We start from the raw sequence: 26,604 nt of genomic DNA on the forward strand, positions 1-26,604 counted from the left end.
GGGAATCCATTTGAATTGAGTGATACATCATTTTAAAACTTAGAGTCTGCTCTTTCAGAAGCTGTCCTTCAAGGACAAGTCCACCTTCATGCGCACGTGGATTGAGTGAATACAACAATATTAGTAGGACACATCACAGAAAGCTTGGAAAAATCGTACAATCCGTTCAAAAGTTATGATTTTTTAGAATGTCTGCACAGTCGCGGCTGGATGAAAAGACTACCACAGTGTATGATGTCACATGCGCACATTGTAAGGAAAATAAAAAGAGAATTTCACAAAACCATACTTTTTGAGTAAAGTTCACATTTCTTTGACTTGCTACTGACGTATGTTAAGGGTAATATTATTCCCCCTGCCTTCTGAAAGAGAAGTCGAGTATCCTTTTGTAAGTGAAAACATGTTGAATTTTCTTTATTCATTCTTTATATCGTTGTACACATGTGACGTTACAAGGTACAGTAGTCTTCTCATCCAGCCTCGACTGAGCAGAAACTTCAAAAATTCATAACTTTAGAACGGATTGTCCAATTTTCCTTAAAACTCTCTTTGATGTGTTCTACTATTGTTGCTGCATTCACTCAACCCACATGCTATGAAGGTGAAAAATCTTTGTCTGGCGACTTTTTGTTGATCAATTATACCAACCCTGATGGAAATCTCTTCAAATTCATGGACGTTCTAAAGTCTCCTTTAAGTTTAACCAAAATCTATATATGTAGTTGCCATGGCAACGTACCACTGAACACTAATCAAAAGTATTTCAAACCTCTATACATCCCGTCGATCAGTTGTACCTATTCAAATGGAATCTCTTCCAAATTGAAAAATAGCCTCCTATATAGTATAACTAACTTCAACTAAAAATCCTAGTTTTGGGTTGCCATGGCAACATACAAATCAACAATTATATTTGACCCCTGCTTTATACTCTTGGTACCTTCTATATAACGTTCATATCAAATTTTGTGAAAATTGAATCTTCCTACCTGGAGAAATAAACAAAAACATGATTTTTAGAAAAAGTTCATTGACCTTTGACCTTTGACCTTTGGAAAATTCACTCCAAATTCAATCAAAATATTTTACTTGTTCTCAATATTCTTCCTGCCAAGTTTTATCCAGATTGGATATTCCTGACCTGAGAAATAGCCAAAAAACCTATTTCACAAATAAAGGTCATTGACCTTTGACCTCTGACCTCCTTCCCAGCATCAATATTTTTGGAGCACCCTATTTTTTGAGAAGGTACATCATGAAGTACCTTTGGTGAAAAAATCATGCTTTTGTCCGCCGTGTCACGATAATTTCACTAAGCTACCCCACTATAGTAGCTCTATACAGTGATGTACTATCCCCAGTTGATTTACTCGTTGTCTGCCAGCAGAGGTAATGCCTTGCAGAATTTATACAGTCGTCAGGACATCATCGTCATCCACTTTGGTGCCATCGGCATCCCTTTCCAACACATCCTAATGGGCTCTACATTCAATATTCACCACCTGTTGAGTTATGAAGAATTTACAGGGAATAAAACTGAATTTCACACAAAATATAGAGTCTAGTCACTAACTCATCGTCATTCACATGAAAGATACTTCATAACCTCGTAAAATTAAAGATACCAGGTACAGTGAGTTTGCCCGCTTGGCCGAGTTTACCCACAACTACGGTACCGGTAATCTGTAGAGTGTAGGCCTATTGTATTGATTGTAACGTTAACAACACTAACACGTTACAGTTAGAGCGTTCCCCGTTCTAACGTTAGATTTAGAAATAGAAAACTAAAACAAACGAGCAAAATCTTTTTGGGCGTAGCCTATTTCTACGCCTACTACAGTTTTACATTAAACGAGGGCAATTTTGCAATAAATCTTGTTATTCACCGACTTAGCAGACTTAGCAGACTTACCGCTTTCATGCAGACCGGCCAGGCTAGAACTTTATCGCTTCGACGCCATCTTTTATAGCTAGATCCGCTCCTTTATGCACCATGGTACAACAGTCAGTGCATGCAGTCGATCGAGTCGTATTGTACAGTGACTAGTGTATACGTAGTGGACGGTATACCAAGCCTAGAACGAATGCGCACGTATTGTAGGCCTACGCACATCACACGCTGCTAGGGCAGCACCAGCCAGCCAATCAGACAGATCCATCCGTACAGGTACGTACGCGCACATCTCCTTTCCCGCCAATTGTGCATTGATTATGGTCATAATTTATGCATAGCACGAGTGTGCGCTAGAAGCGCACGCACAGGGCACCACTGCGTGCGTTGTGGCCGCGGCATGTCACAATCATGCGCTGCTGACTTGTAGAGTACGAGTATCACAGTGTTTATGTTAAACATGTGCGGTGTTTAGAACGTGTTTACGAGGCGTTCTAAATGTAAACGCGTCTGTTTACCCTGACAGTAGAAGTGTTTAGGCCTAAAACCAACAAACATTTGGGTAATGCCCTAAACCATGAACGAAATCATTAACAAAGGCAACTCCCATTTTTTTCTAGCAGTTAAAATATAGAACTGTACATGCGAAACAAAAATTTAAATTTATTACAGTTGTATTACATATTTTTAGGTTATCCTTTTTCCTTATTGATTAGGCATTTCCATGAAAGGCCTAAAACATGAATTATTTCATAGTGCATCTTGATGTCGTAACAGTTTCCACTTTCTCCTGATAAAAGGAAACTACGAAATTGCAATTCACACGCCATTTCCAACACTTCTCCATATATATATATGGACATATTGAGATTAACATAGCGTGACCAGAATAAACACTCCAACTAAACACTCCAAGCTAAACACTTTAACTCTCAATACTTTACACGTGCTATACACACCGGGTGTTTAGATGTTAAACAAAGTGTTTAGATTTTTAACGCTGTGTTTAGTTCATAAACATGTCGCATGTCGCATTTTTTACAGTGTACTTTTCGGCTCCGTACGATGCTAAAATAATATTGTCAGATGATTCATTTCACTTTCGGAAGTGGACAGCAGCATATAACATTCGGCTCCGTATGATAATGAAATAAATGTCGGATGTTTGCTTTTAAATTTTGAAATGAATATCAGTAATATTCTGCTCCGTACGATGCTAAAATAATAAGAGATTGTTGCTTTTACATTTGGAAATGATTAACTGTATCAATCGGCTCAGTTAGATGCTAAAATAGATAGCGGATGTTTGCTTTCACGTTCGGAAATGAATAAGGATAACATTCAGTTCCCTAAGATGCTAAAATGAATGTCGGTAGTTTGCTTTTACATTTGAAAATGATTAACGGTAACATTCGGCTCCGTAAGGTGCTAAAATACTAGTAAATGTTGCATGATTGCTCTTACAATCGGAAATGAATAACGGTAACTTTCGGCTCTTTATTGTGCTAAAACGTTATGTCGGATGTTTTAAATGTCTGCAAATGCTCCCACTTTCTCATTTCAAACGTAAGTTTTGACCACCTAAATAGGCATCAACTTTTAAGTAACTAGTGTGTGGGATTATTCCGAAGGCGCCTTAGTCTGAACACTCTTAATCCGGCACGAAAATTTATTTATTTATTTATTATGTATGTATGTATGTATCTATCTATCTATCTATTTGTTTATTTACTCATTTATCTTTTGAATTTAACAACGATTTAATATCGACCCCCGTTTTGTTTTCGAGTCGACGATTCTTCAAAAAACGAAACTTTTTTTTTCCCCCTTGTTCGTCAATTTGGAATTTACGAGCCTTCGGAATGACTGTAACTACGTTTATTTTTTTTTATTTTTTTCAGTCGATTAGGGGATGGGGGGGGGGTAATTCAGAAAATAAATATAGAAGGGAGTGAAAATCTTGAGGCAAGGAATACAAGTAAGTGAAATTCTCAGTTTGATATCGTTAATTTTTTTTTTGCGTGATGTTTGTATTCAGGAAAGAGTCACGTACTTATTCCGTTGGTTCGTTCCTCCGAATCTTAGCCTTCGGAATAACGAACTTTAAGTAAAGAACTGTAACTTTATGTTTTGTTTTGTTGTTTGTTTTTCAGTCGAGCAGTGGAGGGGGAAGGGTAATTCAGAAAAGAAATATATAGACGGCATCAGGGAAAATTTTGAGGCAAGAAATCAGTTTCTCAGTTTGACATTGTTAATTTCTTTGCGTGGTGGTTATTATTCCAAAAAGAGTCAGGTATATGAGATGATACTAGGTGTACTTATATTCCGATGGTTCGTTCTTCCGTATCCGAAAATCGCAAATTCCATGTTTGTTACTATAGTAATCTGAAAGTGTACTAGGGTTTGTTAATCCGAACATTTTGTGACATTCCGAAGGTTCGTTAATCTGAAAATGGGAAATACGGTTCGTTAATCTGAAAACGAATAATGTGGTCAAAAATTTGTTTTGTTTTCGGATTAACAGCATTTAGAAAACCAAACCTTCCTTCGTTTTTGAATTGACGAATCTTCAAATCAGCAACACAGTTTTGTTGTTGCTTTTATTTTTTTTTCGAATAACGAGACTTCGGAAATTGCAAACTTTCAAAGTAACGAACAGTTACGATTTTTTGTTAATCATTAAAGCGAGTAGTGGGGGATAATTCAGAAAAGAAATATAGACGGGAGGAATAATCTTTGATGATGATGTGGGTCATGTTTCTGAATGTTTATAGAAAAAGGGTGAGTGATCTGAGTGATGGTGATGATAAGTTATACTAATGCGAGTGTAAAAGACAGCTTGCAGAACATACTAGAGTACTTCTTTCCCTTCCGGCCCATGAATGATGCAAAAAAAAAAAAAAAAAATACATACACCTCACAACAAAAAGAACCACGTGCTCGCAACCTTCGTAAAGTTAAATCTAGAAGTTCATTACCAGCAAAGGGGAAAAACACAACAGTAACTGAAGCAAAGAGATTGTGTAGGCACTCTCTGGCATTTACGAGAAACTTGACACCCCACCCTTCTCCCCTCCTTGTGGAAAATTTCCACAAAACCAGGTGCCAGACCGAAGGTGCCAGACGAAAGAATGCGCGCACTGGAATAAACCGCGTGTCAATAGCCTGGAAATATCGATCGAAGAACTAGCTCATGAGTTGTCATCGCAAAGATCATGATTCTAATTAGTCTTTCTTTTGACCGTTAGTAGAAATATCGAACAGTTTATTATTGTGTACTTAATTGAGTATTCTAACTGTTTACTGAACTACAAATTGTACAGGAAGGGATTGGTTACTCACAGAAATATACGAAAGGCCTCGTATGCCCACACAAATTCACTACGAGTATGTGATGCAGCCACTACCCGGTTAGACAGCAAAATCCTGACAATTTCACGCTCAAAAGTACGTATTACTTTGGAAAATTTGAAGGAACTTCACCTACGAACTGTGAAGTTATTTGGCTATCAACATTCGTTCGTTTTTGTTTTTTGTTTTGTTTTTGTTTTTTCCTCGTTTAAAAGACATGATTTCTTCGTATGGAACGTAAACTGTTTAGCGAACATCGTTATGGCAGACTTTGTGATATCAGTCAGGGGGAAAGAAACTGGAATAGTTAAGATGTATAGAATCCAATAAATAACATGAAAAAGCCTGTAAATAACACATGACTATGTTTTATAGTAAACAATAACTGAATATACCCAAAACATTTTGCATTGAAAGAAAGATATTATTCAGAGGGGTGAAGGTTCAGATGCGAGTTTCTTCACTTTGTCTCCCTCTACAAATTAAATTTGTTAAGATCGCAACTGCTGATCTGTAAATCAACAAACACGTACATCGCGTACAGTAGCTCAGTATATTATACGTAGTACTCGAGAATCTTTATAATCGTGCTGCTGGTACACAAGCTGGACGATACTATTACTAAGGCATACTAATACATTGTATGTCGTATAATGTTTGCTTAGTCAATTTTTTGCGGACTAGCCAAAATTGAGTCAGGGTAGTGATATGACAACAGTAAGTGAATAAAGACAATCTGAACTTACTCGTTGCCCTATTGTGATGTGGAGCGAGTTTTACCTTGCATTTTAAAAGGCGAGTTTTCTTTCTGTTAGAAATCATGTAACTGATCTCTGCAATATTAATGTACGAGTAGGCCCGATAGCTTCTTACTTAGTCTAAACACGATTTCAGTCGATTTTGCTATTAACAGTTCAAGTTTTTGAGTTTGTAAACGGCATTCACTGGTGCTTGCTTGTTTGCTTGCTTGGTACATTTCTGTCATGCGGCTGGCAGTTCGTGACTTATAATTTCCACCTCTCTTTTACGGTCAGCAACGATTTGATAAACAAATTCATAGGGTTCATCAACAAGATGGTGCACATAACGTGATACAATGCGTATTCAGCACATTGGCGTGGTGGCATAGAAAATTAATGAACAAGCACTAATCTGTCTTTTTTTTTCACGCATCGTACTGTGTCTTGCAAGGAAGGTGTCTCAGTGACCGCCTACACCACAGACTTTCAAGTACATTGTACAGAGTAACTTTGATCAGAGACAATTACGGCTTGCCGATTTCAAAACAGAATGTCCACGCCACGCCTCGTGCGAACAAAAGACGGATTAGGAGGCAACTCATTCACTAACTACCCAGCCCTTGTCGCTGCATAGAATTGCACTGCGTCTGGTCAGGCTTACTAGCAATTCCCTCAGAAGAAGGTGACGGGCACTCTCCACAGAACTCTATAAGAAGTTCTGTGGCACTCTCCCGTTTCGGGACAATTTTGTGACTGAAAAAAAAAAAAATCATTTTTGGGAATGAACTGGATGATGACACATTTGCTCCTGCGATAATTGTTCATGCATGTATTTTGTGCATGTGAAAAGCGTTCGAACTTTGTTTCCAGTGTAACGTGGAAACTCGATTAGGCATAGGAGATCCTGATGTAACAAAATAATACCCGATATAACAAACTAATTTCTCCTGTCCAACGAATTCATTTTCTGTTTTGTATTGTTTATTGTGTACTGATAAAGATTACAAAGAACAAAATATGTCTGTCTCAAGATCTCGTCATAGCGAGTTGCCACGTGTTGACTTTGTATAATTTTCGCGTGGTGTTCGGTGCTGCAAACTTCGGCGAGGGCCTTTACTTATTGTTTTATTTCCGCTGTTTCTCATACCTCGTTTGGTACGATTTCTTTCGTTTAATGTCACTTTATTCGTTCCCTTTGTTTCGAAGTACCGGTATGTAAAAATTCTTTCAGGTGTCTCTCTGGTTACAGCTCGTTATTCCGAAGGTTCGTTATTCCGAAGGCTCTTTATTCCTAAGATTCGTTATTCCGAAGGTTCATTGTTCCGAAATTCAGATTCGGATTAACCAATCTTCGGAGTAACGAACCTTCGGAATAACGCCACAAACTTTCGGATTAACGAACCTTTTTCATTTTCGGATTAACGAACCTCTAGGTATAGGGAATTTGCGTGTTTGCGTCTGATTAACGACCCTTCGGAATAACGAACCTTCGGAATAGCGAACCTTCGGAATAACGAACAGCACCCGTCTCGGTTACTGCACATGCATTTTCGTAACGGCGATTTCTCCAATTTGCTGTAGTACTGCATATTTCGAAGGAAGTTCGATCCCAGCCTCTTCGGTGTGCTGCGTGATATTTTGTAGTGTTTGTGTTGTTGTCTGAGAGGTTGTTGGTACTTTGTGATTAGTTTGCTTAGGTGTTATCTCGAGTGATGATGGTGGTCGTGTTCCTTAATTTTGATACGAAATGGGCCAAATGATCTGAGTGATGGTAATGATATTACTGATGCTGGTGTAAAAGACAGCTTGTTGAGCTACTTGTCCTCCGTCTGATTTCATTTCTCCCTCTTTCACTCTTCTTCTCTTCCCATGAATGATGGGAAAAATACATACACCTCACCTTCGTTAAGTTAAAACTAAATGTTCATTACCAGCAAACGAAAAAAATAAGGGGAAAAACACGAACGGATTGTATGCGGTCGACCCCCCCCCCCCCCCATCCCCCTTATATCCTTAACTTTTCCACAGCTGCGTGCAGTCACCAGCTGTCCGAAATACTTCCACAATCCCCTTTTCCGTTTCTCTGTCCAGCGTGTAGGCACTCTCTTTATCTCTTTCTTTCCCTTCTTCCCTTAAATGTGTTTTTGCTAAGGGTATTCCTTTCAATCGTATCCCCTCAGTTTAGTCATGTCATGTTGTTGTGCCTCTGTTCTTTGTTTCATTTTGTCTCATTTTCTGTATTATGTACATGTACTTGTAATTATAATAAGTATTTTTAAAGATATTTTAGAGTGGTCCACAATCTACAAGCAATGCTTTTTAGTGGACCCCTCAGTTCTCATTTTTTTTTAATCCTTCAAACATAACTTTGTAATTCCAGTATGTGTGCATATCTTTGCAAGTTTGTTGATTACCATAGATTGTTATACTTTGTAATGTATATTATGCTTATGATTGAATTTGTGATTTACTTTGTGTTATGTTTTGTGGAATGAAAGAAAAAAATGAAAATGAGAATGAAATAAATCAAATCAAATCAATTCAAAATTCAGAAGGTTCGCTATTCTGAAGGTTCGTTATTCCGAAGGTTCGTTGATCCGAAATACGCAAATTCCCTATATCTAGAGGTTCGTTAATCCGAACGTGGCGTTATTCCGGAGATTCGTTAATCGAAAATGAAATTCGGAATAACGAACCTTCGGAATAACGAGCTATAACCTACTTAGTAGCACGTAAGGGACTATCACAATTTGCTGAAGGTCTCAAAGAACGCATTTAAGAGAAGAAAACGAATCACGTTTTACTTCCAAATCCGTAGTGTTTAGAGTAACTTTACGCTTCATTAAGACATTGTAAGATAATGATTAATCTACTCTTCTTTGTTTGCCAGTACAGTGTAGCGCTTTCTATTCATTAAAAAACAGCAGTCGCCATTGAGAGAGGGACTCCTCGGGACGCAATACATGATGACGCACATTCAAGCAGAAAGCAAAATAAAATGTGATGAATTGTATGCTGTGGCGACGGACATCCAGAATGCGTCCGGCATGCAGGCATTCTCTACTTTATTCCCGGTCCACGCATTCTGCCTGCACTGAGAATGCCCTATTGTTCCTCCCCTCAGCCTTGTGAATAGAGGCATTCCGTCGTATTCCGAGAATGGGGATTATAAAATCCTCTATTCAAGGCGTCCGGAATGCGTCCGAGAATGCAGACGCGTTACTGAAACCATTCATTCACGAAGAATGATAGCGGCCTCGTGCACCTCTATAATACTATCGTCTTTGACCTTCAAAAGAACATCACACGCCGCCCTGTTGCGTTGTGAGAAAGAAAAGTCGCGCCATTATACACGTTGTGTTTCAGTGTGAAAAAAAAAAATGAGTAAAAGTGTGTCTGGAAACTGATTTCTAACACAGAGATTTTGTTTTTGTTCGATTTTCTGTACTGGTATGTTGGTTAGTTTGTTTTTTTACGATATAATACTCGTCGCCTTAAGTTGCGTTTCGTACCGCAGTTCGATATACATTCGTATTTTTTCTTGCCAGATTGAGACGCCAACCCTGTTGCTAGGAGGTACCTACCAGGTATACCGTCAGGTCTCGAAACTAGCGGTGGCCCGGGGCCATCAAAAAACGCACGTCGGGCACCAAAATTTCATATATGAAGATTTTGGTGGACCGATCGGGCCAACAAGAAAAGTCGGATGTTTGCCTTTATACTTTTGGAAATGAACAGCGCTAACAATCGACTCCATAAGATGCTAAAATAAATGTCGGATATTTGTTTTTATTTTCGAGAAATGAATAACGGTAATATTCGACTTTATGATACTAAAATTAATATCGGGTGTTTGCTTATACTTTTGGAAATGACTACAGTAAGATTTAGCTTCCTAAGGTGCTAAAATTTATGTCAGATATCTGATTTTGCGTTCGGAAATGAATAAAGATAACATTCGGCTCTTGTAGATGCTGAAATAAATGTCGCATGTTTGCTTTTACGTTCGAAAGTAAATAGCAATAACAGTCAGCTCCGGAAGATGCTAAAATAAATGTCGAATGATCCCTTTGACGTTCGGAAATGAATAACAATAAAATTCAACTCCGTACGACGATGATATAAATGTCTGATGTTTGCTTTTATGTTCGAATCTGTAGCAATAACATTTACCGCCGAAAGATGCTAAAATAGATGTCGGATATTTGTTTTTAATTTTGGGATATGAATAACGGTAATATTTGACTTTGTATGATACTAAAATGAATGTCGGATGTTTTCTTATACTTTTGGAAATGAATAACGGTAAGATTCAGCTCCGTACGGTGCTAAAATTAATGTCGAGTATTTGATTTTGCGTTGGGAAATGAATAAGGATATCATTCGGCTGTGGAAGATGCTGAAATAAATATCGCACGTTTGCTTTGACGTTGGGAAATGAATAATAATGATATTCCACTCCGGACGATGGTAAAATAAATGCCGGATGTCTGCTTTTATGTTCGAAAGTAAATAGCAATAACATTCGGCCCCGGAAGATGCTAAAATAAATGTGGAATATTTCCTTTAATTTTCGGAAATTAAAATATTCAACTCCGTACGATGATAAAATAAATGTCACATGTTTGCTTTTACGTTCGAAAGTAAATAGCAATAACATGCAGCTCCGGAACATGCTAGAATACATGTCGAATAATTTTCCTATCTGTAATTTGCCCGTTTGCTTCATGGCTGTGAGGGTAGCTCGTTAGCCACGCTGGTCTGTAATTTCATAACAGCCCTGTCACTTTAAAAACGCTTTGTAATGCATTATAGGTCCTGCAGTATAAGATAAGTAACTTGTAATCATTCGTAGTGACGTAGAATGCGTTTGTATTGTAGCAACAGCACTGATTTTCATATTATTATTCATATCAGTTCAATTCTGTTTGATCCAAATCCGGTTAATTTCACATGATCGGCATTTGATGACAATAATAATGGAACTGTAAAAAAGTATAGGAGACAACATGCTCAGCAGACGATTCCTCCTTTTGATTCCCCTCTCCCTGTCTCATTCCCTCTCAGCTCACTTTGATCTTTCCTCTCCCCAGCCCACCCGACAAAGAAGAAGTTCGGTACAATACAAAAACAAAAACAAAACAAAACTAAAACTAAAACAAAACAAAGGAACATGTGCTAGCTGAATAAATGGGAATGATACCTATGCCCCAGCCAGGCCAAGCTTGTGGAAATTTCCATGAAAGCAGAGTGGATCAATCAATAAGTTAGTGTTGCCTGCCAGCAAAGGAATGCGCGTATGCATTCCTTCACACCCCACCCGTGTTGTAAACCACGTGTAGATATCAATTAGACAGTCTGGCCTGGGAGTGGGAGTGAGCTAGGGACATGTCTCTAGCACTAGTCTTGAGTAAAAGCCCCTTTTGAGTTCCTGTAAACGTCATATGACACTGTTTTGTCTTTCTTTTCGCCTAAAAAAAAAGCATATAGCGAACAGACCTCACCTCCCTGGTATCATAAATGTTCACGTAGCCATGCAAAAGGATTGATTTATTCCTTCTAGGCGAAAACTGAATTAAATGTCCTTTGATAGAAAATTCGAAATCTAGCATGCCTGTATAAAGACTACCTTGGTACCTTCGCAATACTAGTACCAGGCCAGCTAGAAATCCAGCCACATATACATGTTCGATCGTTGAGAGCTAGCGAAGGAAGCAAAACGGTGAGCTAGTACTTAGCGGCTGTACGTATACTTAATGCACCTCATTGGTGAAAGCGTGGGGCTGATCGAATGCGTTCTAGAAGACAAAGGCTGTGAACCCTGGCAAATTAATCCTGTTGGTAGTGTTACCGTTAGGTTTTATCAGACAATAGAGAGATTAGACAAAGTCACCCTCATTGTTGATGCATTCTCAGTTTCATTCCGGAATGCCCGGCTTATTTCTAGGCCCTGTTGTAAGCTGAGCATTCCCAGGCGACGGCCGGAATGGGTACTGAGTATAGAATGCGCGCATTCTCGAGTGCATGCCACTGAGATAAAAGGTACAAGGTGTATTCCGAACGCATTCTGGAATACCAACGAGTGGATGTCCGTCGTGCCTTAAAATGACAGTAACAAAAGTTGTTGGGACCAGGGCTCGCTGGCCCTGTGAGAGATTTGACTTGCAACTGCAAATAAGTAATACAGTTTTGCCTGAAACTTTGCGTTGAATTAGAAACAAACGCAAATTGGCATTGGATTAGTCAAGGTTGCGTTCGATATTTTCCCTACGAAATCGAGCGTCCGCTTAGCAATGAACTTGCTTGTCGCTCTCGGGCGGGAACTTGCATGTGTTGATGCTTTGCCTTTACCTCTCACAACTACTTAAATTTCCCAAGCTTCAGTGCTTAGATTATGTGCACTATACCACACGCTATAAGTATACTTAGTAACACATACAGTAATACTTTATGCGTATCGGGGATTTTCGGAACGATATCGGGAGTTGTAGCGAACGAGTAGCGCGAAACGGTAAATTCGCGATTTTTGTAAGCATCGGGCAGCAATTCTACCTTCATACTTAATGCCGAATTTGGTTCGAAACTGCACTGCTGAGGAGCTGAATCATGTTAGAATTCATTTCTGTAACCTAGAAAATCAGTAAGTGTAATTTTCAGGTCAAAACAGTGCGTAGCCCCAAACACTGTGGCTTCTCCGCTTCATCTGCTAGTAATATGTAGCACTTTCTATTCCATTTGATTAGTGAAGGTTGCGTTCGATATTTGCCTACGGAATCACGCTTCCTTTTAGCAATGAACTTCCTTGCGTTTAAATGAAAATTTACGTACGGTGCGGGGACTTGCATTTGATGTTTTAGCTCTCACAAGTCACAGCTGTGCTTCATAAAATTTCATCTCAAGCCCAGGGCGCAGATTGTGTGCCCAAGTATACTCGGACGCTGGACTACGTACACGCACGCGTATCGGATTCGTATGATTAGCGAGCGAGTAGCGCTAATTTAACGGTAAACTCGCGATTTTTTAAGCATCAAGCAATAGTATATTTATGGCATTTCCTCCTTAATACTAATTGCCGAATTTGGTTCGCAATTGCATTGCTGAGGAGTTGAATCATGTCACAATTCACTTCTGTAACCTAAAATACATTAATTATTTTGCACATGTATCAGTAAGTGTAATTTTCATGTCAAAACAGTGCTTGGCCCCAAATCCTGGATTGCCGATGGCTTCTCCGCTTAGCACTAGTAGTAGCACTTTAGTTTTCTATTCATTACGAAACAATAGTCGTCATTCAACGAGGGACGCCTCGAGACGCATCGGGACGCATCGGGAGGGTAGAGGGAAGGAGCTTATTTCGCGGACGCAGCGAGACGGCCACCAGGTAAGCTCCTTTTCGTACATGCAACGGTCCATTTGTGAGGGCTCGTCTTTCACAAGTATACTTGGGAGTTAGCCGACGCTTTGCGACGCTCGGCGGCGCCCGCCGACACGCAGTCTAAACTAGTGATTGTACGCCGTCGCTAACCGTCGCTGGGTGTCCTTTGACGTCGGAAATTGAAAGAAATTTACAGAAGCGTCGCACCGCGTCGCTCGCCGTCCCTAGTTTACCAGGTGCGCCTTAGTTTGTGCATGTACATACTCTCCCATTGTAAAGAAGTCATCCTTATTATAACTTCCCTCCCTACCAAATTCAAAAATCCCCTTCATTTGGCCCTGATTTGGTCCCATTACAGTTACAATAAGATGCAGTAGGTGAGAGCCTGTGCAGAGCTCTGGCAGTGGGCGTCATTTAGAGACTGTCATCCCCTCTGCTGTTTCATTCAATGCATTCACATCATCTCGGCACTCGTCTTATTGCCAAGCAAAACCCAAGACATAAATGAAGGCAAAACATTGCAAATCCCTTCTCTGATTGATCTGTAATTTATTTTTATGCCTCTGCCAACGAAGTGGCCAGAGGCATTATGTTTTCGGGTCGTCCGTCCGTACGTATGTCCGTCCCGTTTTGTTTTTGTCGACATCTCAAGAACCATGTGGTAGTTTTACATCAAACTTGGTATGAGGGTATATCCTGGGGGGATAATACTTTGTTTGGATTTTAGCATCACAAGGTCAAAGGTCAAAGGTCACAGGTTATTTTGTGAAAAAAAAGGTTGAAAATTCATGTTTTTCTCCATATCTCGCGAATGGTTCAAGGTATCTTCATGGAACTTATATGCTTGTTCCAATGGGCAGTGATTATGTAGGGAAGTTGGGGGTCATGGTTCAAAGGTCAGGGGGTCAAAGGTCAAGGTCAACTCCTCAAAATATCACTACTTTCCTTATATTTATGCAATGCCTGAAGGTTTTTTTTTTTTTTAACTTGATGTATGCATATCTTACCCGATATATATTCTGTGGGAAGTTTCTTGCCAAAAGGTCAAAGGTCAAAAGGTCAAAGGTCAAGTGAAAGTGCTGAATTGCACTTTTTCCTCCACATCTCAAAAGCAACTCAAGGTATCATCATGAAACTTACATATTTATGCATGTTCAACCTAACAGTGATTCTCTTTGGAACTGTGAGGTCAAAGGTCAAAGGCCAGGTTTAGATAATGCTATTTTCCCATTTGATACTGAAATTATACTTTTTCTCAATACCTTGAAAATTACTAAATGCATAAACTTATAAAAGGGTCAAAAGTCAAGTAAAAATCATCAGTTCCCCAAATACCTGCACTCTGACATTTTAATCATTCATCCAATTGAACCTAGTTCTGGGAAAGTGAACATTCAGCACATTTGTGGCAAACCTGTCATTTTAATATTTTGCCAATTGTGTGAAACTGTCATCACACATTGTCAAGACATTGTACTATAGACCTAACTAGGAGAACCATGCATTATGGCGGAGGCATATCAGTCGCCGTAGCGATATATCTAGTTTTCTATTCATTCAAAATTATTATAATTTTTTTTCATTTGCTGTCTTTGCCCATGGCATGATTTAGATGAAAGGGGAAAAAAAGTATGGCAATGCTCATGTTGTTGATTGAAACCCATGACTCTAATATCTATGATTTTTCTTTCCCTATCAGTGGATAGGAATTGCACGGTAAGGCCTACCAAACAGTCTATTGCAGGTTTGCCTGGCCTATCTGTTTCACAGCAGTGCCGATATATTTTTCATATCATCTCTGTCTAAGCGTTTTTTTGGTGACACCAGACAAGACTGTTGCATGCCACCGAATGCAGCCTACTGGAACACGGCTCCAGAAGACAAATATTTATGGCGCCTAATCGATCTTGCGGCTTTCTCCTCATATTGTGTTGTTGCTGCAGTTATTTTTTTTTTGGGGGGGGGGAGGGGAGGTCTGACACAAATGCACTTTCATATCCTAGTCATGTTCTGCCCTTTCGTGCTATTGATTGTCGTTAGATTTTGCTACAATGTAGAGTAACATGTCACAGATTATTCACCAAAATTATAACCAAATCGGGCAACTAGAAGTGCCATTATTAGTTTGGAACATTGTCGTCGCCATATACAAAATAACTGTTCTGCAAGTTGCATACCCCGTCACCAAAACCTTAAACTAAATCTAAACCCCTAACACTATGACAGAAATCTTATAAGACCGTAAAAATAAGCCTAACCCTAAACCTAGTCCTGAAGTCGTGTTTTGATGGATATACAAATGTACATTCTTAGCACCTGCAGCCTATGTCCAGCCTGATTTACTGAATGGGCAAAATACAAAAATAGGCAAATTCACACATTGCAACTATCAGGCGTATCACTGGCCACGGAATACATCCACCTTCTTTAACCTTTACGGGACTACAGATATGAAATGGTCATTACTCGTGTACAAGTGTACATGTTTGCTTTGTCTGTGAGAATGAGAAGGTTAATAAAGTCCATGACTCATGACATACTGTAGTATGTACATCCACATACATACATGTATGTACATCTCAGATATGAAATATTTCACCTCTCCCATTTCCTTCAAGATTCGGAAATTACCCGAGTCCTCGTGCTCACGACACCGGGCCAGTTGATTCCTCAAACTGCATACTATCTAGTATATACATTGTATATCTGAGCTATGAAAAGAGGCAAAGGTTAGAAAGGAAAAAGCATGAATGTGTGAATTTGCACATTTGTGTTCATAATACTCCGTCATTAGGCCCCCCCCCCCCCAAAAAAAAAAAAAAAAAAAAAAAATTGTCGTATTGGCGTAACCCGCCCGGCCCTAAAAAAACCCCAGACCCTGAACTTTTCAACAAAAAAAAAAAAAGGAAATACACATTTTTAACGAGAGAAGACGCGATACGGGTTTGCGAATTATCAAAAACAACAACAACAACAGCTGGTGTCGGAAAATGTCCGCGCAGTACAGCGTGTCGGCGACCGGCAAGTCCGGTTCGAAGATTTTATTTAATATTATTCGGAGAATCGATTTGTCTGTGGCGCTGGGTGATTTAGCCCAGGAATTTGTTCGTTCGTATTCCGACCGGTATGTCGTGACGGCTTTTAAACCGGTGATATAACAAACTTTGGATGCAACAGACCCTCTCTATCGAATGGGGTTTTGTTAAATATGAGTTTTACACGTAAAATGCAGATAGCAAAAAAAAAAAAAATCTGCCCGCCCGACCCTATTTGAAAATCTCATGTTACGCCAATACAACATTTTTTTTTTTTTTTGGCCTTTACAGTGGTTTTCTTTTAAATGACGTTTTTTTCTTTTCTAAAACATTGATCGCCTTCTACAAAAACTTTGCTGCTGGCAGTATAATTGCACACCATCAATTCTGAATTTGCTATTAAACATACAATACAAGTTTAAGAATTTGGATGGCTCATGCTAATACACCATTAGCCAATGTAAGTTTGGATTATAAAAAGAGAGCAAAGGTATGCAGCATGAAGGTCAGGTGAAAGTCAAGCCCTTCAGACGGCTGTGCAACTTCTTCAGATTTGTTCACCCAGTGGTTGGGGATTGTTCTTGGAATGAGGCAACTCTCAGTTTCGAGGTGCAACGGGATGCTCGAGTTCAAGAGGCACTTAACATACAGACACACTGTATTGTAGGCCTGCTACAGAGGAAGAAAAGTTTTATTTTTTTTATGTGAACAGATGAGGTGCTATGTATTAAATGCAGTGGCATTTACAAAAAACAGATCTCTTTATTCTCATGCATAGTTCACAGAGTCTTTAAGATCACTAGGAACAGCTTTTTGCACTGTCGCGTTCTGTTCTTTTTCTGTTTGTTTCATACAATATAGTCTGACACGAAATTCACACACAAAGGAGATAAAAGCAATGAAACAAAAGACAAAAGGCAAAATATCTTTAGATATTTTGGTGGCTATTCCTGGCAGGGCATAGGCCTGTTCCATGCTGAGATCCCCATGGCCAGTGTAAAGGAAGGACCAAACCAGCAAATGGCTGAGAGTCTAGTACCAGAAGTGATCTATGGTGCTTGCTACACCTCTGGCCACAGACACTTGGCCTTATGTTTTTTGTTGTCGTTTTTTTTAATCATTTTTTAAGAAGCCTTTTTGCTAATAGCTGCTTTTTTGAGTGAAATCAGTGTTGATTCTATGTTTAATTTCTACCTCTTACTGTTTCTGCACAGTTTGTCTAGATTTCTGCTTGCTCTGTTTATATTTGCTACATGTATACTTTCTGATGTGCACTCAACTGATCCTCACAATGCCTTTGATTTTGTTTTTGAAAATAAAAACAACTTTAAAAAAAAAAAAAAATTCCACGCACACAAAACAATGAATACACAAAAGACCAAGGACAAGCCAGAAGGAAAAAAGTCTGACCCAGAACCAGCACCGGAACCAGAACCCGAACCCAAGCCAGAGCCGAAGCCGGAACCTCCCAAGCCTAAGGTGGAGCAAGTAAAGGAGCAGAAACAGGAACAAAAGCAGGAGCCAAAGGAGGTCTTGGAGCCAAAGAAGGAGTCGAAGCTGGGGTCGGAGAAGAAAGAGGCGGCCGAGACCAAGCCTCCCATTTCTGTATGTTCTTCCCTTCTTTCTCTTTGTCCCTGCGACAGTTCTTCTTCGCATGCGTTGCTCATGTTTGCGTGTTTAGCCAGCCGGATTTGGCCTGTCTTGGATGTAGCCATAGATGTATAGACTAGTGGTTGATCATCCCGTCACTTCCACCATGGTTATCTCATCACGGAATGTGTGTAATCGATACACCTGTGTATATCCATACTCTCTCACCGAAGTACATAACATACAATGTACTAGTATATTGCTGGCATTAACTGTCCACTGTCTTTTCTGTCTGTCTGTCTGTCTATCTGTCTATCTGTCTATCTGACTGTTTGTCTGCATGTGTAGTGTGTTGCAGGTCTGTAGAGATTGGTCCGGAACTTGTTGCTACATGTATGTGCTCTGTCCACTTCTCATGTCCCTGCTGTAGGTTTCAGGGCCCAGCATAGTTTTCATGTTCAAATAAGAGACCTACCCTGTGCGGGCAAGGACAGTTGAAATGTACACAAGGTACATTGTGTCGCTATGATTAATTGATTGATTTCAGTCTTTTGGAGCATTAGTGTTACATGGTAAGAGTCAAGGTATTTTGTTTCCAGAAGAAAAATGTAAAAAAAGAGAATATTTAAACTGCAAGTTTATTGTGCTTGGGAATAACATGACGATACCACAAGTCAGAAGACATTCCAATGCTGTGCGAGCTCAAGAAAACAATCTGTTGGCACTTGATATATATCTTTTAAAGATCAGTGTAATGCCTCCTTGACTAGCGTACTTGAGGTGTTACTTGTAAACCTCCTCTTGAATTATTTGCTTTAAAAAGAACAATCACTCTCCCCAATTATTCCCCATGCCGTTGAGGAATGTGCAGATATAGAGCCCTGGTATCGTGAGTGTGTGCGTCTGTGTGTATGTGCGTGTTTTTCTACTAAGATGGCATCTCACATGGCGTTTAGTTTGTGAGCGGGCAATGTATGTGAGTGGGAAACGGCACAATTACATCCAGCTGGGCGGGACGGATACATCAAAGTGGTCTCCCTCCCTCACTTTGGCACCCATACAACTTGGGTCACCACCTCAACATTTTCGCAACTCCGCCCATCGCTCTCATCTCAACGTTGTTGCTGTTGTGTGTTTTTTTGTTTTTTTTTTTCAAGTGTGACCTGTCGCCTTGTCGACTATTGATTTATCTGACTTGGGTATCTTTTTTCATTTTTTGTTCTCACCTTAAACTTTCAAATTAATGATACTTCATAGTGAGAAAATGGGCTTTTAAAGTCAGAAGCAATCTGTATTACAGGACATGTAATAGACATGCTTTCTTACCTGGAGGGGATGGATCAAACAGTGTAAATCGATATAAATGAATATCTGGGTGTTTTTATTTCATGTCATTGCAGAGTCCTTCCAAAATCAGAGAGAAAATGGCTAAACATATTAACGAAGTACAAGTGTTTATGTTTGTAATCAAGAAGTGCCCACACTTAACTGATGAGATAATGAAATGCTGAAAAGAAAATAATTGTGGAGACAATGAATGAAAACTGAAGAATATAAAGATTGTTGGGTCATTGTGCATTTGGAAAGCTGTGATTGTCTGTTTCTGGGTTGTGAGGAGATTTTATATCTCGGCTCATAGAAAAGCTGGATATAACCCTCTCGCCTGATGGCAGAGGTGTAGATCAACCGGCTGCGAGTGCACTTGTGAATAGAGACTGTCACGGAAGGTTCATCTGGGAAGCTTGGTCATTGGTGATTGTGAAGCTGTTCATATCAAATCATGAGAGGTCACTGTTTAGATCTGTTTCTTTCATTCATTCACTCACTGACCATTTTCTTGTGAATAAACATTCATAACAGCTCTTCATTGTACATCCCTGTACAGATTTTTGTGAAATTCAACAGCAATGTGTATTCATACATCATATATCGTTATCAACTGAATAACCTGATAATTTCTAAAAGCTGTTAAATCTACATGTATGAAGTTTATGTGAACTTTGCATGAAACACGACATTATACACATGTATCTGTAATGTAGATGAAAAATCAGACTGACTTTCCTTCAGGTGTGTAGCCTCATTTAACTAACGAATCTGTACTCTTCTCACCGTGTGCCAAGTTTAGAGTTTTACACACTTATTTATGGTATGATATGACTCTACTAGAGTCAACCATTAACAGGAATGCCCCTAATATACTGTGAGGTGTGTGCTGTCCATTTCACATGATTGGATGTCGTTACTGTTGACTACGCACGACTTTGTCGTTTCCACGTGGATCTCCCATGCGCAGCTTCTCTCACCCATTCGGTTGAGAAGTTGCGCAAACAGGCCAGAGAAGACTGTAATGTGCAGACGGTCCACGTAACGTATCTGTCCCGTCATGCCAAGCATGTTTCTGTCAGTATAAATGTAGGCTGGGCACGGTTTGTCTTGGAAAATAATTATACATGTATCTTGTGTGTTTACAAACTCCAATTTGATCTTCGCACCTGCCCTGTACCTCTGTTATGCCTACAGTTGTATTTCCAAACTGTGTATTCTTTTGTAAAGCCCCAAATGTCGTGTTCTGGTGTGGCAGAGGCGAATAGTATTTTCGACCACCCGATCATCTCATGGGATAGACTCGGAGGAAGTTAAACGGCCGATGCCTTTTCATGAAATACATTGTAATCATAGTAAAGAATGTGCGCAGCAAGCTCATTTTCCTGCACAGGAGTTAGGCACACTTCACATCACTATGGTAGTCTCAAACATCAAATCATATTGGAAATCACTTTGCAAGAATAGTTTGAATTCAGAAAGCAAGGCAAATAGAGCACTCTGTTTTTCTCTTGAGAAGACATTCTTACATGGCATTGAAATGTCACAGGATGTGACTTTTTTGCTTTTCACTCAGATACTCCATTTATTACAGATATTGCAACGTAGTCATGGTGACTTGTCAACAAACATTTGTAGTCAAGCACAAAGGGCCAGTGATGCGTCAAACTGTCATCAGGACCAGTATACATCAGTGCACACTGTACAAAGTTTGGTGAAGTGGTATCAAAGTAAGCTGCTCCCCCACATTAAGTGGGCAACAAAATGCTACACACACCCACACATACAATATGTATCCTCTCTTGCACCTCTATGTACGTCCAAACAGCCCAAAACACCCACCCCTCCCGTAGCCAAGGTCAACAAGACGCCGGCGCCAGTACCCGAGAGCAAGCCCCTCCCAAAGACAGGCTCGGTAGCCACGCCCACCAACGGCAGCAACCTCCCCATCGCGGACATCCTGCGAGATGTGCGCGACCTGCGGAGCACCGTCAGCAAGCACGAAGCGTGTATCGAGGCGCTGGAGGAACTTCAAGCAGTAAATCACTTTGTATCCCTTCCTCTCTAACTCTCTCTTTCTTGCTCACTTTCTCTCTGTCTGTCCGTGTTTCTTGTTTCTGCCCCAAGCCTCCCCCCCCCCCCTTTTTGCCGTCTGTGTCTTTGTGCAGCCGTCCCATTTTCGTCCTGACTTCTATCTTGGGCATGCTTGTCTCTGCGTCCGTGTCTTTCGTCACGCTCGTTCCTCCAGGAGCACTATTGTGCTCTGAGGCCCTTTTCATCAAGAGCTTAGCAATTCCAGAGCAAGGTGCAATGATTGCAGTTGCTATGGCAACAACCAATGAGCCTTTTAAATAGCGTTTTAGCTGATGTTATATAGTAATAGCAATTGTTGCACTTTGCCGCATTTGCAGGCATCTTGATGAAAACGGGTCTCCGTTCTGTCGTTTTCTTGCTGTGTTGCTTATCTTCTCTGATATAATCCTCATTTGCAGTTTCCACTAACGATGGATTTTACTGACGTTTTTTCGATCAATTCTCTGCATCCCCCGACACGTATCGATAATCCTGTGTTTGTGAGTTACGAGTTTTGTTTGTGTGCATGGTATGAACTGTGTGTACTGTACTCTGGGATGGTCTTATGCACCAAAGCCCTAAAACCCAGAGGCGTTGTTGTTGAAGTCTAGTCACGTGTGTTTCATAGGGTTGTCCTGTTTTTGCATGAGCACGGAGTGTTCTACGTCTGTCTGTTTATTCATAGTCATTGCTCTACACTTTTTCTTGCCTGTGCAAGGCCTTTTTATCTACAAGCTGAAAGTCATTACTTGGAAATTATACACATGTAGGAACTGCAGGGGAAAGAAAACCCTTCGCTATTCTTATCTATGGATAGCCACACAGTATCTTTATATCAGGTTTTTTTGTTTTCATCATCAGAGATTAGAGGAAGGTTGCCATGACCAAGGAACCAGAGACTCCAACCCAAAGCACATTCTGATCTGGAGATTCTCCCGCCTGAAACCCCTAGCAAACGGGAGACTCCAAGTTGATGTGTGCGAAGCGCGAAATTCCTAGGGTTCTAGATGCTCTCTGGAGTTATCTAAGGCTTATTTTTTTTCAACATACAATAGCAATAAGTAAGAAATCCTTTCCAACGGGAGACACAGAGCCAGGGCGGGAGAAATTAAATCTCAAGCGGGAGAACGGGAGATTTTGCACAAATGGGTTTTCGGCGGGAGATCTCCCGTCGAAAACGGGAGAGTTGGAGTCTCTGAGGAACCATCCTGCTGAGAAAATTTCCTGCAATCATCCCGTGGATCATGGTGTGCGCTATTGTCTCTTTATCACCGTCATTCTCTCACATTGTAATCGTCACGCAGCTTTTCTCGACTCTGTACCTCGTATAAACAGTGTAGATGTATGATTAATCTCACAATGAAAGCACCTGCATAGAATGTGACTATTGCATCACCTGGGAGTATAGTGGACTGCTGCTACAAATCGTTGGTTGAGAATGATAAGGGCGTTAAGTGACCACAAAACCCATAGTGTTCGAGAAGACTTAAAGCCCTTCTCTTTCTCAACAGACGAAATATACCCAGTAAAGCACATATTTTTCTCTTTTGATAAATTAGTAATATGCATCAAATCTCCCATCGCAAAAAAAGTATGTAGTCTCATTGTTTTGGCGACTAACATCAAGACTAAATTTTGCCACACTCAGGTCTATGCAGTTTGTTTCTGTGAACGAAATGATATAAAATATTTTGAGATGAATGTACAGCTTATTAATGCTTAACTGCACCTATTCATCCCATTATTCTCTGTGCAGGACATTAACCTGTTGACGACGGGTGATTTTGATATTAACAGGCACCTCCCATAGACACCTGCCCGAGCATAGTCAGGACTAATCTTCAGTGTTTTGTTTTTTTTAATGTCAAAGTTGAGCTTGAACCATAAAGTGTCTATTAAAGTGTGTTGCCCTAGCAATTCATCATACAACCTCACCTAGTCTGATTACTGAATATCTATCTGTGAATGCAACAGTACACATGTAGCTAACAATTAATGCTCATTTCAGATTCCAGCCCACTGCCTAAAATAGTGAAATGAATTGAAAGTGGAATGAAAATGAAAACAATACAACTTTGTGCAAGGATGTTTTGTTTGGAACCAGCATTGAGCTATTACAAAACACTGTGACATCACTTCTGTACTCTAGCATGTCTTACAATCAATGCAAATTTTGCTCTGTTTGAAAGTTCTCTGATTGAGAAAAGGAAAAAAAAAAGCTACTTCATTGAAAACATTCTGCAGTAATGAAGATCACAATTAAACCGTTGAACATTGCATCACTAATTTTTCCATGAGTATCATAGTATTGTAATGCATGTAGAATTTCCCTGCCACTCTAAGACCCCATTCAGACTCAAGATCTAAGGGCAGTCTTGCAACCAGCAGTAACCTTCATGAGATAGGAGTGCCCTCTTGGGGCTGCTTAGCTTAAACATTTTCTTTAAAGGGCACAGATTGCAGGAACTTTGAAGTGTGAAAGCACCTTATTGTAAGCACAGTATGACTGTATTGCAGCGTATTTGCCAATGCAAAAAGCCCTTTGGAGCACCAAAGAAGACTCTTCTATATACTGTTACAATTAGGATGGCAACATATTAAAACCAGCATGTTGCAGATGTGCTGTTACTGTCAATGGTAACTATAACTTGGCTGATGAAGAACAACTGGTCTTAAGTGCAGTATGAAATTGGGGCTTGTGGCTCATTGAAGGGACTATAGTGATTATCCATCTTCTTAGAGAAGCATGGCATACTGCTGCTCGAACTGGCCCTTATAGTTTGAGTGTGAATGTGGTCTGAACTTTTTTGTCCTTCAAAGTTGGAATCTGCATAATTTGATGTGATCTGATCTTGTTTGACTCAGAGAACATGTCAATATCCATTCAAGGATTCTTCAACTGGAATGCTAGGTCATGATCCTGATTCTTCACATACTGTAAAAGTGGATATTTTCGCACGTCAAATTTTTCACGCTTGGCGGGGTTAGAAGAGTTTCGCGTGTTTTTAATTCCGCGGAATGAAGACAACTACTGGAACATACGGCAACCAAAAATATTTGCGTGCTTTTATTTTCCCGCCAGTTTCGGGTTGCGCGAAATGCGCGAAAATTTCCACTTTTACAGTAGATGGATTATAATCTTCTGAATTATATTATGAGACAACTTTGCCATGTTGCTTTGTCTGTGTTTATTGGCAATTTTTCATGTATTCTATACTATACCTGCACAATATTGTAGACTCACTCCAATGTACTGGCATGGCAGAAAATGCATAATTATCAAACAGTTTTTTTTTTTTTCTGAATATGTATATAACTGGCCACATTGATATTTATGTAACAGTGAATCCCCAGTGTGTGTGTGTGTGTGTGTGTGTGTGTTTGTGTGTGTGTGTTTGGGGGGGGGGCACTCAATGGCGAAGCACCACTATAAAGGGGAAGATAGAAATGTGGACAAATAACATTTGACATTTCAGCACATTGGAGCCTTATCTTCATTCAGCAATTACAGGTGCAGTGGGACATTATTACATTGTATACTAATACATGTAGTTTTGATGCATTGCAGTTGCATTTCACGTGTCGAATCCGGTCTGACATCGCGCCAGTCTATGCATCCGTCTGAAATGTTGATGAAAGAGGGTATCATTAATCTCTTACAAGTTGTATATATGTTGGTTGTAGTTTTTTTACTTCTTTCTTTCTTTCATTTATTTCATTCTGTTGTTGTTGTTTTTCTTTGTCCTGCATCTTGCCGAATTTGATTGACCAGGTGCATGTTGAGAATCGTACGAAATAAGGAGTTGTAGTGTATGAAATACTAATAATTCTTTTGTTTTTCTCCTTTCTTTATCTGTCCAAACATCACCTGCCTGGTCTGTTTTCCCTGTTTTTCTTATATCCCACTGTATGTCCACCCTTTGCGTATCTGATTTTTTGATTGTCGTTTTCGCCCCCTGCGTTCTGTTTATTCGTACGGCACATCTTATGCCCCCTTTCAACTTGATGTTTGTCGTTTTGTCAATCTTTCTGACGCTTTCTCTTACGTTCCTCCTGTCACTACTAATGCTGTTGCCTCACCTCTACTGGTACATGTACTTCACACCTTGTGATATCCAATTCACACGTTGATATCGTGTTCATATCTTTCTCCCTTTTCTTTCTATCATTTCTCACTTTTCCTCCCCTTTCTCGTTACTCCCTCTCCCGACACCACCCACTGTAAGAACCAATCTTTTCCTTCTTTTTTTTTTATTTTCTGTTTCCTCTTCACCTTCTTTCTTTCCTCCAACGTTCATTTTCCTTCCTCCCTTCGCCCTTGTTACAAGTTTTATTCATTTCCTCACCTTACATCAATGAAAACTTTCGTTCACTTCTCTTTCTGCCCCTTACCTCTCCTCCCCTCTCCATCATGAATTTATTCTTATTTTCTCACATGATGTCGTTGCCTTCCTATTTTCATCCTTCTGTCTCTCGCTTGCCCTACTGCTCTTTTCCCTATCCCCGCCCCCTTTTTTTTTTCTCCAAATTTGATATTTTTGTATTTCCTCGCATCTCATTGGTTCTTTACCCATTTGTTTGTTTGCTTGTTTGTTTTTCCATTTTGTTGCTCCGTCCTCGCCTGTCTGTCTCGGTCCGTCTGTCTGTCTGTCACGTTCGCTCACTCTCTCCGTCTGTCTCTTTCTGTCACCCGCCTGTCGTTTCGCTGCAGGGCCAGAGTCAGCAGATCGAAGACCTTGTCGCCGAGATCGCCAAACTCAAAGCCACAGTCGCCGAGCAGGAGAAACGCATCGCTGTCCTCGAAAGCCTCCAGGAGAGACCTTAGAGAAAAAAAAAAAAAATCACGCAAAGCCGTAATTGGGAGACCCTGTTTAATCCCCCAGATTCCAACGTATACTAATATCTACTCTTTTATCATTTGTTGGTGTATTGGAACAGGATGTACATATATATATTTGGTTATTCACAAATGAAAGCAAAGATGAAACAAAAGGACAGGTTGAAAGATTTTAGTACATTATTACAAACTGATTTGAATGTTTTGTCGAAATGTAGAACTCCTGGGTACTGTGTACTGCAGGTGTAACACCATAAAAGCTGTTGATGGCAAAGGTTTAGGTGCGAGTAATTTATTGTCACAGATTTTAGTTTGTGGTTAGACTTTCCTATACTGAGACATGTTTAACATTAAAGAATCTTATTCGCTTCATGCATTGTACTATC

The 26,604-nt window shown here is 39.9% G+C and overlaps 1 protein-coding gene across 1 annotated transcript in view; it reads left to right on the forward strand.

The window, feature by feature from the left end:
• Nucleotides 1–26,604, forward strand: part of LOC139712762 (coronin-6-like) — a 71,452-nt gene extending 44,848 nt beyond the window's left edge. Inside the window, exon 8 of the mRNA XM_071624555.1 lies at nt 26,093–26,604. Within this exon, the coding sequence (XP_071480656.1) occupies nt 26,093–26,206 (114 nt within the window). The 3' untranslated portion in view covers nt 26,207–26,604. The remainder of the gene's footprint in view (nt 1–26,092) is intronic.

The sequence above is a fragment of the Diadema antillarum genome, unplaced genomic scaffold (genome assembly GCF_040938485.1).
Source record: "Diadema antillarum isolate AM-2024a unplaced genomic scaffold, OU_Dant_1.0 seq00001851_RagTag, whole genome shotgun sequence".
NCBI lineage: Eukaryota > Metazoa > Echinodermata > Echinoidea > Diadematoida > Diadematidae > Diadema > Diadema antillarum.